The 15,786-nt window shown below is 37.4% G+C and overlaps 1 protein-coding gene across 1 annotated transcript in view; it reads right to left on the reverse strand.

The window, feature by feature from the left end:
* Nucleotides 1–15,786, reverse strand: part of SCFD1 (sec1 family domain containing 1) — a 143,821-nt gene that overhangs the window by 39,539 nt on the left and 88,496 nt on the right. Inside the window, exons 17-19 of the mRNA XM_067534529.1 lie at nt 9,717–9,796; nt 8,938–9,000; nt 7,190–7,265 (exon numbers count right to left, since the gene is read on the reverse strand). Of these exons, the coding sequence (XP_067390630.1) occupies nt 7,190–7,265; nt 8,938–9,000; nt 9,717–9,796 (219 nt within the window). The remainder of the gene's footprint in view (nt 1–7,189; nt 7,266–8,937; nt 9,001–9,716; nt 9,797–15,786) is intronic.

Here is a 15,786-nt window from a genome sequence, read left to right on the forward strand (position 1 = left end):
TGGGGGTGCCCAGTGCCCATGGGTGCCAAAAGGAGTACAAGAGTAAGGGGGCCAAGCAAGCACATTGGGTTGCAGTGGCATTCAAATTTAGCCTGGTTCCCCCTCTGTCATGATAGAGGGGTGGCCAGGCCAAATTTGAATGAGTGGCTTTGCAACCTGGTGCAAAGGGTTGCAACAACACTCAAATTTGACCTGGCTGTCCGTCTGTCATGCCAGCAAAGATGCTGTTACACAACTCAGCTCCAGTTGCAGCCCCCTGGCCTTACCCCCTCCTCTACTCTTGTTGCATTCCTGCTCCATGGGGCTAAGGAGTCTGGGAGACAGTGGAACAGAACATCTCCTCACACCAGAAAAATCCTCATCTGTCATCTTAGGATAGTCGTGGGACAAGAAAAAGGCCAACATATTCTGTTAGAAATTACAGAAGTTAACAAAATGTACTATCAAGTTTATGAAACACACTTATTTGTTAATATCAGGTTCTTTCATCATTCATCCTACAGATGTTCTTAGAATAAAGAATAAACAAAAGTTCCAAGTAAATTTGCAACACTGGCAGAAGATATAACAAACAAGTGAAGACAATGGTGATATAATAGATGGTCAACACTTTTATGTAACGTGTGCTACTGTTGAGTTTTTCCTGTAGGCCAAACTGGTTGAATTTCAGGAAATGTGTTCAGCCAGCTGAAGGATCTGATGTCCAAGTGTATTTACAAAGTTCTTTCTAATGGCCAACACAAATATAAGCCTGGAGCAGAAACTCAACTGAACAGCTTTAATTCTATTTGCCTGGGATGAGCTAAGAAAGGATTTAAGTTCTCATTCTGCAAAATAAGGTTCCCACAATTCTCTTGATAGACCATTATCTTTGCCACTAGTCCAAATTCTATTTCAATAGCAGTGCAATATTTAATGAACTGAGTGTGTTTGTTCAAATATTAATCTTTTTTATCTAAGTTATTTGTAAAATAGCAATCTACTGATCTTTTTACCATTTCAAGATTTACTTTACTACTGCTTCATCTCTTTATCGTTGCAGGTATAAAGCTCTCAGTGAAAGCCAGCAGTTGTTTGTTTCTGTTTTTAATTAGAGAACAATATACTCAAATGAAAAGCCAATTCAACAATGTAGGATGGGATTCTCCTGTAAAATCTATGATCCTTACCCATTCAATATTAAACATGCCATACAACTCAAGTTTTAGCTGACTTATTTTTTGTACCTCTAAATTTGTCATAAACACACCACATACACACACAAACACATACAGATGGCAATATGCAGGTGGCATATAAAATTTACCACATGGTTCTGGACTTTATTATACAATTTTGACTGCCTCATCTGCATTCATTTCATTAATCCATAAAACTGAGGCATAACAAATGAAATGGAAGAAGCAACAAGAAGTACAGGAGTACAGGAGCAAGTGACAAGGAGCTAGAAACACAGGACAAAAGATTTTTTATTTAACTAAGTAGAATCCAGTTTGAAAGCAATCACTAGTACAGTGTTATAGCATCTGGAAAACAGTAAATCTCAAGGTTAAAGCTAGCAACCAAGTCCTTCAGAGGGTTAACAGAAAGCAGCCAAGGATTAAGGATAAACCAAAGATGATCTAAAGCAGCACTTCTCAGACAGTGGAGTGCAATCCTTAGGTGGATTACAAGAGGACTCCCAGTAGGCTACACCCAGATGGCTAAAGAAAACAAAAAACACCGTGAGTGGCTGGTTCTGGGGAGGACTTGCTCCTTTTTCACTTTCCCATGAAGTCACAAGTGATCCATCCTCAAATTCAAAACACAGTGGATCTTTCACCTTCCTCCACTCATACAAGGCTCAGTTCTGGGGCTGAAGAAGTGATGTTTCAGACTCTAAAAGAAACACTGCCCCAGAGTTGTGAACTGTATGAGCAGCCACCTCACTCTACCTCCAACCTTAGTACATGTAACTAATTCCAACAACCAGCAGCTAATTTCTATAACTCCTTATCAGTCCCCACCACAACACCAATCTCAATCACATTTCCTCTGACTTAGTACTAGCAGCTTCAACCATTCCTTTGCCTCACTGCAGGCAAAGCCTCCCATTACATTTGTTTCCATGATCCATGATTATGGGATAAGGTGGCTTTCCAGAATTTTTTAAGCTTTTTTTTGGTCACGAACCTAAAAATTTGAAGAACCATTGATCTGAAGGCATGAAAAAGGAATAAATGAAGTGGTAACATGGGAGATGGGAAGTCTGATGCTAGATGCTTGCTCTTTAATTGTACAATAATATAAAAAAAGTGAAATTTCATATTAAAACGTGGTTATCTAAAGTTAGAAATACAGTAAAAAAAGCACAAAAAATGTAGCCTAGTATTGGGAAAGGGTGACAAAACAAAATAAATGCACCTGAAAATACTGTGCTGGAAGAGGCAATAATTCCCTTTGGCGTTCTGTTGAGAGAAGGCAGGTCAGAGAGGAAGGATAGGCTAGTGGTTAGGGCACTAGCCTGGGACTTGGGAAACATGGATTCAATTCCCTGCTCCACTAAAGAGACTCCTGTATGACACTGGGCAAGTCACTTAGCTTCTCTCTGCCTCACTTCCCCATCTACAAAATGGGGATAATGGCACTTCCCTGCCTCATAGGGAAGTTGTGAGGATAAATACATCAAAACTATGAGGGGGTCATATAAGTAGCTGGATTACTGCTATTTATTAAAGAAAGAGTAAGAAAGCTTCCCCACTAGAACGATAGAGGAATGGCAGAAAAATTTTTTAGTGAGACAACAAAGTTAGAATGGATTGAGAATGATGCTGATATAAAACAAACATAAGAAGAAAAAATACTTAAATTGATGTTTAGGGTCTGGTCTCTCTGTGAGGAGATATATTCTGCCCAACTCATAAAAATGTCTGATTTGAATATAACTTAAATAAAATGGTTTGACAACACTCACGTTCCTCAAACTCTGAGGCAAAAGTCTGGGATAAAAGAAATCTAAAGTGGCTAAAACAGGAGTCTTGATATCAGGACACCTGGGTTCTGTTCCCAGCTTTGCCACTGATTCCCTGTGATTTTTATTTTATTTTGCTTTTAGCACTTTACCAAATTTATCTGTTCCTTTCTAACTATTTGTATAATCTTTTCTCATTTTCGTAATTTTAATTTTGGGTTTTTTTTTTAATATATGCGTCATTATGAGATTTAGATTAAAAAATTTGAAGTTAAATTTGAGAGAAATATAAAACTAGTACCAAAAATGTAAAATTGACTACTAATCAGCAATTTGAAATTTATATGGAAAAAACTCTTCATTTTCAAACTCCTTTGTGGGGTAAAGATAGTGCCATCAAATAGAAAGCTACAAACATATTATTGTTTTCTAGTTCTTCAGACATTTTTGTTTTAAACAAGTATTAAAATTAAAAAGGAAAAATACAATTAATAAACCAATTGAAAATAACCTAACTATGCAAATATAACTTCAGTAAAATGACTGCTTTTAATAAGAATGGATATGAATGATATGACTACAGGAACAAGTAAAATGTTAAATTTACTATTACCATATAATTTGTTTTATGTTTTAAAAGCACGTGTCTAGAAAAGTGAAATGATTGGTAACATTTGTATGTCTTATTTCAGTTATAACAGAAAAGGCTATTTGTTGTTTATATTATTATCTGTTATTCTTTGTTTTACATGAATTAGAAACATTATACAAAAGTATTAATTTGTATAAATAACCAGTATAAAAGACACTTCAGAATAAAACACTTATTATTCACTTTTCTTACATTAACTTTACTAATATTAAACAGCTTATGTAAAAGTTTTTGTTATTTTACCTAAATGTTATTTAATTGCCACTAAAGATGTTAACACTAAAGTTGTAATGAAATTCCTGCTTATGACAGAAGCCAGCCTGCAAAGTTAGGTTAACTATAACTGTTAAATGTGGCAATATTAACTCATATTTACATTGATTACTTATGTTGTGCTTAAATTGTTTGAGACTAAGATAATTTTTCACCACTGAATAGTATTGAGGATTTAAGTCCTGTCTTTTACATTTTAGCAGGCTTACAGAGCCCATAGTCTTCTCTTTAACACCATAAGCAAAAGTGAGCTTTTTGTTATTATTATAATATTTATAATACAGTAGAATCCAAAAGCTGTGGTCAAGATCAGATGCCAGGCACTGTACAAACAGAGACAGACATGAGGCCTGCTCTGAAGATCTTGCAATCTAAGAAGGCAAATAACATATTAATCTTGGCATAAAGGGAGGCAAATATACACAGTCTATGGCTATAGCAGCTAGAGATTTTAAAAATCTATTTGTTATTTTATATTTTTTAGTTTTGCAATTATTTAAATATTAGCTTTCACCAACTGCCATTGGTCCTAGTCATTCAGAGTGGCCAGTTTCTTGTACATGTGGTGGCAGAAATAGGTCTCAAGTAGAGAACTGAGGGAGAGAGGACAAAGGTCAATTCAAGGGTGATGGTGCTAATTATTAGTAAATATTTATATTATAGTAATGTCCAACCCCCACTACATTGGGAACTCTCTGGACACAAAATCAGGAATGGAAAAGAATGAGGCAGAACTGAAATGTGTGCAGATACTATGGTGATGAGCATGATATAAGAACCTGAATAGAATAGAATACCTTGAAGGTTAGGACAAGAAGCTTGAATTTGATTTGGTGGAAGAACAAGAGACAGCTGCGGAATTCTAAAAGGGAAGCAATGTTGTCCAAGTGACAGACAAGAAAGATGATCTTAGCAACTATGTTTTGTATAGACTGGAAGATAGTGATGTGGTTGTAAGGGAGGAAGAGGCTGCAGTAATCAGAAGGGGAGATGAGGGCCTGGGCAAGAGTTACAATAAGATCAGGAAGAATTTAGACAATGACTGAACTGACAATGTCTTGCTGAAAGAATATATATCAGATATATTCCAAGGTATTAAGTTAGATACAAATTAAATTGAAAAAAAAAGAACACAAATCCCTGAGTATTGTGTGGGGGTGGGGGTGGGAGGAAGGCTCTAATATTAAAACAAATACCACAGAAAAAAATTGCAGCATGCTTAAAACTCCAGAGCAGAAAGGCATCTTATTTGGCTATCCCAAGGAGCCTTAACATATACCAGTACTGGGCACAAGAATTAAAAGCCAGAACAGAAATCTTATAAACCTGCATTTTACAGTTTGAATCTCCAAAACAAAAAAGTTAGACAATAAGTTCTATTTTGATTTGTTGTCAACAAAGCTATTATATTTTAAAGCCAAATATGCGTAGAAGCTTATGTAATTTCCCTCAACAAGAGTCAATCACAGTGGGTTTCATATGGATTATCACGATTAGATATTGTTACAAGAAATAAATGTTTTAAAGAGGTCTGTGACAAACAATGTAAAAGCAGCACTTTTTAATTATTTTCTCAATTATAAATATTTCATTGTGTCTTACTGATCCTAGGTAATCTAGTGTATTACATCTATTACAAGCACATTTCTGCAGAATTAGCTTCACGAAGTGCCTTATAAAAGTTGTGGAAACCATTTGAAAAGTTTTTAGTGACAGTTGATATTTTTGATGCACAAAAGGTATTCTGATCATAAAGCAGTAGTATGAAAAAATATTTAAAATCAGAATAAAAATCAAATTGATTTTTTTCGCTTTCACTCAGCTACCTTACCAGCCTTTACCAAGCCCTTCTATTTGAAAAAAAAGTTTTAATTTTATTCAGCTCTTAGGTTGCAGAACCAAAATTTAAAACATATGCTGAATTCCTAATTTATTTTTATTAAAATCTGTTTATTCATAGAATCATAGAAGATTAGGGTTGGAAGGGACCTCAGGAGGTCATCTAGTCCAACTCCTGCTCAAAGCAGAACCAACCCCAAGTAAATCTTCCCAGCCAGGGCTTTGTGAAGCCACACCTTAAAAACCTCTAAGGATAGAGATTCCACTACCTCCCTAGGTAACCCATTCCAGTGCTTATTTCCATTCATTTTTCTATGGCCCATCATTTTTTAATGGTGTTATTGCACCATTTTCATCACACAATGTTCAGGAATTACAAATTAATATTTCCTATAACAATTTAGCCAACCTATCCATCAGATGAAGTAATCAAAATTACATGTCCCTGAGGAGTTGACTTTTAACTTGTGGTAACCATAACTTGAGTTAAAGATCTCAGCCACAACAGTGAATTTACATATGAACTGTATAAAGGAGTTATGATATTTTTTATGAGACAACTCTTGAGTTGCATAGTCATCACAAGTGAATTATACCGTAAAATATTTTTCATAAGTAAAGCTAAATGTTATAAGATAAGGCAGTGTGGCCTAGTGGAGGCACTCAGGAGACCTAGTCTCCATGTGACTCAGTTTCCATGTGACTCAGTTTCCATGTGACTCAGTTTCCCCATCTGTAAAATGTGGATATGATACTTGACCTCCTTTGTAAAGTGCTTTGGGATCTACTGATGAAAAGCACTATACAAGACCTATGTATTATTATTATATACTTGTTATGTTTTTCCATTCCCCAGTTCTTCAAGGCTGAGGTTGTTTTATATTACAGATGTGTTAAATTGGAATTGCCTGATATGTGAATGAAAAGAAGGATCAAAATACTATTAGACTTTCAATAATTTTGGAATAGGTTACTGTCAATGACAAAATATGAGATAATCTAAGAAAAAACAGCCCATGTCCACATATTTTGTGTTTATGAAGGTTATGGTTTTTATTAAAAAATACCTAAAGATTGCATGTTTACCTCTTACACAGTGTTGAAATTAGTTTGCAGAGAGAACTGGTGGACCCAAGACATTTATCACTTCTTGGAAGCAAATCCCCCTTGAGCATAGGGCCTCACAGGGATAATTTTGGATATCATTCATGGACAATAAGCTTCTCAACAGTGAAAAAAAATAATTTGTTTACAAATCAAAAGCTACAATCAGAATATAAAAACCAAATGTATTTATACTATATGTATATGGAATCAGAGTAGATCTGTTATCATACTCAATTTTGTTGCATCTTTAGCATTATTCATTTTAATAAAATGTATTAAATGAATAAACAATGGTGAGATGTTTGTCTAAAGTGTGCCGCCAAAGCAGTCTAAAAATATCATTTATTGTTCTCCATTCTTAAACTCACTTGTTGTTTCAATACCAAATTCTTCACTCCTTCCATCACAAACTGTGATCCTGTATTCATAACACGTGAAAACAGACTGAAAAACAAAAATAAAGACAACACAATGCATGAGTTTCTGTCTTTGAAAAAAAAGATAAAACTGAGAATGCCCATTGAATTGGCTTCAGTTTTACTTAATTGAGAAGGGCTTTGAGCATCTTTGCTTTCAGAGTTGTCAATGTTACAAGTCTTCAGAAGTTTCATATATTTTTAACCTGATAGCTATTAAACAAAATGGTCTGCTGTAGTAAAACTGTACCCTCAACCATTACATTAACTTTTTTTTTTGTTGGCAGACTGACCAAAAGCAGTAGTTTTTAATATTATTAAATGTGTGTTTTCTCAGATGTGACTCCACTTGCACTGTAGTTGCTCCCTATAAACATCCCCAAAGCCACCCTTTAAATCCCTTCTTACAGCTCTCCTCTGCTAAGCTCTCTACAAAAACCTTGAAAACAGTTACACAGCTGGTATGTTGAAACCAATGCTTTTCATGCTAATCAGTTTGGTCTCATCGTGGTAACCTTTTGCTCCCCCTCGCTGTTGTATCTTGTCTTCGACTGTAAGCTCTTCTGAGCGTGAACCTTCTTTTTTGTTATGTATGTGATTAGCATCTATCACAATGAGACCCTGATCCATGATTGGTTCCCCAAGTTGCCACAATAATAAAATAATAATAAAAACAATAATAATAATAATAAAATAATCAGCTGATATGACTAAATGATAAGGATAAGTTCAAGGTGAGTTACAAATTGTTGTAATAAGTCATAATTCCAGTATCTCTGTTCACCCTGTGGATGAACACTTTTTACAAAGCAATCACTCTATATCTGATCTATCAGTCCACATCCTCAAAGGAAACCTGCACAGCACTTTCAAAAGATGAGCCTGGAGCTTAAATTAATAACTCTGCTAAACACTAAAAAACATGGACTGGCCATAAATCCAATGTCTCCATTCAATCCATGATTTTTCATGTCTAGATGGTAAAACTGAGAGGAGGACTGCTGTCCCAAAAGAGGCATCAGCAGAGAAGTCCTGCATTAGGGCATAATGTCTTGCAAACATATGAACAAAGCTACACACGACCGCTTTACAGATATCAAGGAGAGAGACCTCCTGAAGTGATGCCATAGTTGTCGCATGTGCTCTTGTGGTATGAGCTCTTGCACCTGTTGGAGGTGGGGAACGTTCAACAGCTGATAGGGTAGAGTGCAGTCAGAGATCCATTTAGAGATTCTCTGAGTGGAGATAGCGTGCCCCGATTCTTTCTGAGCAATGAATAGTCTCAAGGATTTCCTGGCTGGTTTTGTTGTTTGCAGGTAAAAGACCAAGGCCTGCCAAACATCAAGGGAATGGAGTCTTTGTTCCTCTGCGGAAGCGTGCAGTTTTTAGAAGAACACTGGTAAGTAAACTGATTGTTTAAATTCTAAATGTACTCTGGGGGTGAATTTGGGGACCAGTTACAAAGAAACCTAATCCTTATGGAATATAGTGTAAGGAGGATCTGCCATCATTGATCCAAGCTCACTAAGCCTTCCAGCTGAGATAATGGCTACGAGGAAAGTGACTTTGTAAGTGGTTTGTAGCTCCTGAGCTCCCATCAAAAAGGTTTTTTTTATTATGAATGCTCTGAGCTTATAAAATAAGTTAATAAATAATAAAAGATTTACTAGGAATTTTCATAGATGAATTAAAAAACTTACCCCAATGGTTTAGTTGTAGCATTTCCATAGCTGGTAGGAGCTGAAGCCATCTTGGCAAAAGCCCTGTGAAAGAAGTGTTATAATCAACAGCTTAATTTGTTTTCTGTGTTACACTACTACATCTTTTCTTCCCATGAAAACCATTGTGGAAGACCTTCTGGCCATTTGAGACTAGAAATGGCTCTGCCTCTAAGAATCTGTCATCAGGTAATTGGGAAAATTTCAAACATCTCTCTTTGTTTATTAAAAAGCTTTCACAATATCCCAGCCGTTGTCAATCTAAAGCCTATAGCTATAATGAGATATAGTTACAACACTCAAAGGAGTTAGACTATAGTACCTAGAATTCTGGGTGAAGATGGATGAAGGGTAGTTTTCTTCTTTTATAAGATCTAATCTTTCATAGATAGATAGGCAGGATGGCCCACTAGACTGAACCGAGGATCAGAGAGCCAGGAATTCTGAGTTTAAACTAGGCTCTGCTATGGACTCACTCAGTTGCCTTCATCAAATTACTTAATTTGTGTCAAGAAAATAATATCAATTATACTGTTCAAAATCAAGTTTAATACCATTCTCACATGTTAGAGTTTGGTTTAGAAGTGTTCGCATATATTGTCAAATCAGTGACAGCAAAATTATGTAAGAACCAAAATTTATTAGACATTAAAAGTAATACACAATTTCCACAAATAATGGCTGCAGTAGTTTATGTATCTGTTTTTACCCCCTTCTCTCCTCAATTACTTGCAGTTTTATGAGAAGAAAAATTAACTTACTTCCATTGTTTTATGTAGTTCAAGGGAGCAAGATTACATCCTGCATCCATCAAAGCTTTTTTGTATTGCTCCAAGTCAGCCTGAAATCATAAATAGGAGAATTGCAACTGCTTTCCACTCTTCTAAATCATAGAATCGTAGGACTGGAAGGGACCTTGAGAGGCCTTCTAGTTCAGTTTCAGGCACTCAAGACAGGACCAAGCATTATCTATAGACCATCCCTGACAGGTGTCTGGTCAACCTGCTCCTAAAAATCTCCAATGACAGAAATTCTACAACTTCCGTAGGCAATTTATTCCAGTGCTTAACTACCCTGACAGTTAGGAAGTGTTTCCTAATATGCAACCTAAACCACCTTTGTTGCAATCTAAGCCAATTGTTTCTTGTCCTATTCTCAGAGGTTAATGAGAACAATTTTTCTCCCCCCTCCTTGTAAGAACCTTTTACATACTTGACAACTGTTATGTCTCCTCAGGCCCGGTCTACACTGGTGGCTTAATTCAAATTAAAGTCCCTTAATTCGAATTAATTACTCCCGTGTCTACACTTGCGCATTGTTAATTCAAATTAAGGAGCCTTTAAAATCGAATTAATAAAACCACCTCTGCAAGTGGATTAGTGCCTGAAGCGCATCAGTTAATTCGCATTAGTGTGAGTGTGGACGCAATGGGACTTAATTCAAATTAATTGGCCTCCAGACTGTATCCCATGATGCCCCATTTCAGTACCCTCCCCCAAAGCATCCCCAGGAAGATTTAAATCTTCATTTCCTGTGGTGAATGGGTTTAAAATCCAAGCTGCGATCACCCTCCCCCACACACAGAACAAGCCCTTTGCAGTTTGTCTCTTTAAGGGTTTGAAAGATTTCACCACCCCGCTCCCCGTGTGGTGAATGTGTTTTAACTGCCCAGCAAGCCCTTTGCAGTTTGTCCCTTTGAAGTTTGTCCCTTTGAAAGATTTCATCACCCCCCCGCCTGATGAATGCGTTTTAAATGCCAGCAATGAGAGGAAATTCTTTGCTACATTGTTTCAGTGGCCAATCATGGAAATTGATACTTTCACAGTGCTACATGTGGATACATTATATCATGCTTTCCAACAGTGAAATGGAAACATTTGTATCACTGTATTAATATACTAACTGACTCCCTTGTTATTTATGTTACATTCTACAGACACCTGTAGAATCAAAATCAAAGGCAAGCAATATACAGGGGATGGTAGGGCGAGCATAAAAAGCAAACAGCATACAGTTCTAAAGTAATCCAGGATAAACTGTGATGTATTTCTCATGGTCAAAATGAGAGCATAGTTCAGCTGGCTCCATGTGCCTGCAGCAATGGCGATCAGGGGAGTAAAAAACTAGCATGAAAATCCTTTTCCTGTTTGTGTGGGGGTGGGGGAAGAGGGTGGGGGAAGCAGCGCTGCATCCTGTGATGATGACACTCGTCACAACAGCCTCTATGGTTAGTTGCACTGTGGGATAGCTTCCCACATTGCACTGCTTTCTAATTCGAATTAAGGCTGGCCAGTGTGGACATAAGAAACCAGCACAAACACTGTAGTGTGGACAGTCTGCAGCGCTTTCTATAAATCGCTTTCTGTAATTCGAATTAAGCTAATTTGAATTAGTGCTGCAGTGTAGACATAGCCTCAGTCTTCTCTTCTCCAGATAAAACAAACCCATTTTTTTCCAGTGTTCCCTCATAGGTCATGTTTTCTAGACTGTTAATCGTTTTTGTTGTTCTTCTCTGGACTTTCTCCATTTTGTCCACATCTTTCCTGAAATGTGGTGCCCAGAACTGGAGACAATACTCTAGTTTAGGCCTTATCAGCACAGAGTAGAGAGGAAGAATTACTTCCTGTGTCCTGCTTACCATACTCCTGCTAATACATCCAGAATGATATTTGCTTTTTTTGCAATAGTGTTACACTGTTGACTCATATTTAGCTTGTGATCCCCAGATCCCTTTCCACGGTACTCCTTCCTAGGCAGTCATTTCTCATTTTGTATGTGTGTAACTGATTGTTCCTTCTTAAGTGGAGTACTTTGCATTTGTCCTTACTGAATTTCATCCTATTTACTTCAGACCGTTTTTCCAAATCACTTTGAATTCTATCCTCCAAGCATTTGTGACATTCCCCCAGCTTAGTATTGTTCACAAACTTTATAAGTGTATTCTCTATGCTATTATCTAAACCACTGATGAAGATATTGAACAGAACCAGATCCAGGACTGATTTGTGCAGGACCCCACTCAATATGACCTTCCAGCTTGTCTCTGAATCACTGATAACTACTCTCTGGAAACATTTTTCCAACCAGTTATCCACCCACCTTAGAGTAGCTCCATCTAGGTTATATTTCCCTAGTTTGTTTATGAGAAGGTCATGCGAGACAATATCAAAAGCCTTACTAAAGTCCAGATATACCACATCTATTGCTTCCCCCATCTAAAAAGCTTGTTACCCTGTCAAAGAAAGCTATTAAACAGTCCTTGCACAGACAGATGAAGTGTAGACATTTTTCTCTTGTAAACATGTTAAATAAGCAGTGTAAATGCAAGTTATATTGCTATTCAAAAGACATTTAAAAAAATTCAAACTAATTTTAGGAACTAGCAAATAAAAACAATATTTTGAGACAGTAAAGACTGTGGCAGGACACACGCCTAAGGTTTTAACTTCCATCTCCGATGGACACCCAAAAGCAGTATGTACTGAAGTTCATCAGGCTTGTACTTGCAAGTTTGTAATGCAAATTCTTCACAGTGACCTCATTTTTTTTTATCAGTTATATCCAGGCACATCTGACTAATACATTTTATGCATCTGTGACATTATTTTGTCTTAACACTGATGAGGTCACTATTAAGGTTTTGTGCAACTTTGATGGGAATCACATGCAAACACTGTACCATGCCCTCACATAGACCAGCAGTAGTGTTTGAACCCCCTGCAATAGAATATTGTCAATCAGGAATCCCGGATTCTATCCCTGGCTCTTGGAGAGGAGTGTAGGTTATAGAGGTTAGAAATAGGATAACCACAAGTAGTTTAGTCACTGACAGGCAGTGAGATTCACTGAATATGATGAGAGTTGGTAATGTTAGAAACCTGGGTTCTGCACCTGCAGTGACCTTGCGAATGCTCTCTGTTAACTTATTTAAAAGATGGTGGGGGGGGGGGGGAGAGAAAGTGTTCAGCAACTCTTCTATAACTGTCACTTAGACTGGGGTTCATAGCTGTAGTCAATAATAAGGGCAGTAAATTGCATGTCAATTTAAAAAACACTTAGAGGTGAGAGTTGAACTCTCTGCTTTTCCCCAGACTCCAGGGAAAAGTGGAGACCAGTGCAACTTTCACTGATTCTAAGGCCAGAAGTGACCACTGTGATCATCTAGTCTGACCTCCTGTGTAGCAACAGGCCACAGCACATCCCCAAAATAAGTCCTAGAGCATATCTTTTAGAACATCCAATCTTGACTTAAAAATTGTCAGTGATGGAGAATCCACCATGAATGACCCTTGGTAAATTGTTCCAATGGTTAATAACTCCCACCATTAAAAATTTATGGCTTATTTCCAGTCTGAATTTGTCTAGCTTCAACTTCCTGCCATTGGATCTTGTTACAACTTTCTCTGCTAGATTGAAGAGCTCATTATTAAATATTGGTTCCTCAAGTATATACTTGTAGATAGTAATCTAGTCAGCCTTTAACAATCTCTTTGTTGAGCTAAATAGACTGAGCATGCTGAGCATCATTATAAGGCTGGTTTTCTAATCCTTTAATCATTCTTGGGGCTTATCTCTGTACTCTCTCCAATTTATCAACATCCTTGTTGTATAGTGGACACCAGAACTGGACACAGTATTCCAGCAGCAATTGCACCAGTGCCAAATACAGAGGTAATATAATCTCTCTACCCTTATTTGAGATTCCTGTTTATGCATCTCAGGATTACATTAGTGCTTTTGGACACAGTGTCAAACTGGGAGCTCATGATCAGCTGATTATGATGATCATCCCCACACCCAAATCTATTTCAAAGTCACTGCTTCCCAGGACAGAGACCCCCATTTTTAAGTATGGACTACATTCTTTGATCCCAGATGCATTTACATTTGCCTAAATTCAGCCCTCTTGGGCATATATATTATGATAGTCTTTAATTACATAATCACATACCAATTGTTCCACAGGACACCTGCCTCATTCAAAGGTATAGAAAGACAGTGCTCACTTAATGAGCAGCTACTGAATATTTTGTTTTCTCCTCACTATTCAAGTCATGGCCTATGCCTAATTTACTGCACACTATCCAAACCCTGCTCTGAAGAAAAAAAAAATTAATTTCCTCATAGGCTTTTCTATGGATCTTATTACTACAGCATCTGAGTGCTTCAGAAACATTAATTTATTTTTACAACACCTATGAGATGAGGTAGTATTATCACCCACATTTTACAAATGGGGAACTGATAGACTGAGAAGATTTGCCAGGCCAACCTGTAAAAACTGCCTCCAACTATTATCTACTCACCTATTCTCTATAGCAAGGATGAATTAATTCACCACTTGCCCACAGACTTGTTAATCCCAAATGCTACTTTCTTCTACCATGAATCTTGAGGTTGAGGGGTAAAAATTGCAGATAATTACACAGTAACTATCCTGAGTCTTGCTTCATACATTTTTACCACACCTCTCGCACAGTCGGGGGATGGAAATGGCACTTGGGGCCCTGATTCTGGGGTAGGTGGTGGTTTCCCTCTCGCTGATCTCAGGAGTAAAGGAAGTTGGTTGCCACAAAAAAAAACACAACAAAAAAACGCAGACATATCAGACCCTCAAGATACAGTGTAAATGAACTTATGAATATTTGAGAGCAAATTAAGTTAACAGACTGTTTTAGGTGAAATCTAAATTTTCATCTATTGCAAAATCTGTCAAAGAAAAGCCATCTTCACACAATTGATCAGAACAGCCTGTAACAAATTATATTTTGTTCATACTAAAACCAAAGCACATTCACAAAATTAAATTCGTATTTATTTTTCTTTTGTGCAGAATAAAGTGATTCAAGTTACATAAAAAAAGAGCAACAAGGCTTAAGACACTAGCAGAAATTAGTTTCAATCAAAAATATAGTTCATAAGATAATATTCTAAAAGTCACAGTACAACATCCAAGTGATGTTACTGAAATTTAACTTTCTTCATACAATTTATTTTCTAGATTTTACTATTGCAAAGACACTGATAAAAATCTGGGTGCACTTCATATTAGGCCTGTGCCTTTAGGTTCTAAGAGAAACCAAATAAGATGAAACGGGTAAACCTATACATATGCCCATTACTGCAAGATCAGAAAGAGAAGATCAGCTCTTGCCTCACCCAAGGCAGCATTTAAGAGAGAGGTCAGCAATGAAGCATGAAAATACCACAAGAAGACCATGTCTTGTAGTATTTTCAGCCCTGTCAGACAACCTGCATAACACAGCAGTGGCCATCCACAGCTCTATGCTTCTTTGTCTCTAGTGGCAGAGATAGTAATCATTGGATCCATGTAGTCACAGACCTACTGGCCTCACCTTGTCCTTCTTTCTCCAAAAATTCCCAAGTATTGCTGGAGTCTTCCTTCCCTCCCCCTGCTTGCATGAGGTTATGCACCAGCAAGATTTGGGATGGGGGAGGGAGGGAGACTTTCATGCTAGGTAAATATCTAGCACACTAGAGCCTATTTGTCACTTTCAGGAGTGTTGGTAGAAGAAAGGAGAGGATGCTCACCTTGTGCAGTAACTGGAGTTCTTCAAGATGCATATCCCTAAGAGTGCTCCACTTCAGGTGTGCATGCACCTCATGTGCCTTTGATCAGAGATTTTCAGCAGCAGTGCCCATTTGGCCCACACAGCCAAACATATTCATGGCTTCACCGAGGATATACATAGCTGCATGGGTGACCACCCTCAGCTCCTTCTCTACCACAAAGTCCCACAAGATGAAACTCTGAAACAGAGGATAAGGGGGGTGGGTAATGGAACACCCAGAGGGGGACACATCTTGAGG

This window comes from Emydura macquarii, unplaced genomic scaffold (genome assembly GCF_026122565.2).
Source record: "Emydura macquarii macquarii isolate MOO-44397 ecotype Brisbane River unplaced genomic scaffold, CSIRO-AGI_Emac_v2 contig_374, whole genome shotgun sequence".
NCBI classification, from domain to species: domain Eukaryota; kingdom Metazoa; phylum Chordata; order Testudines; family Chelidae; genus Emydura; species Emydura macquarii.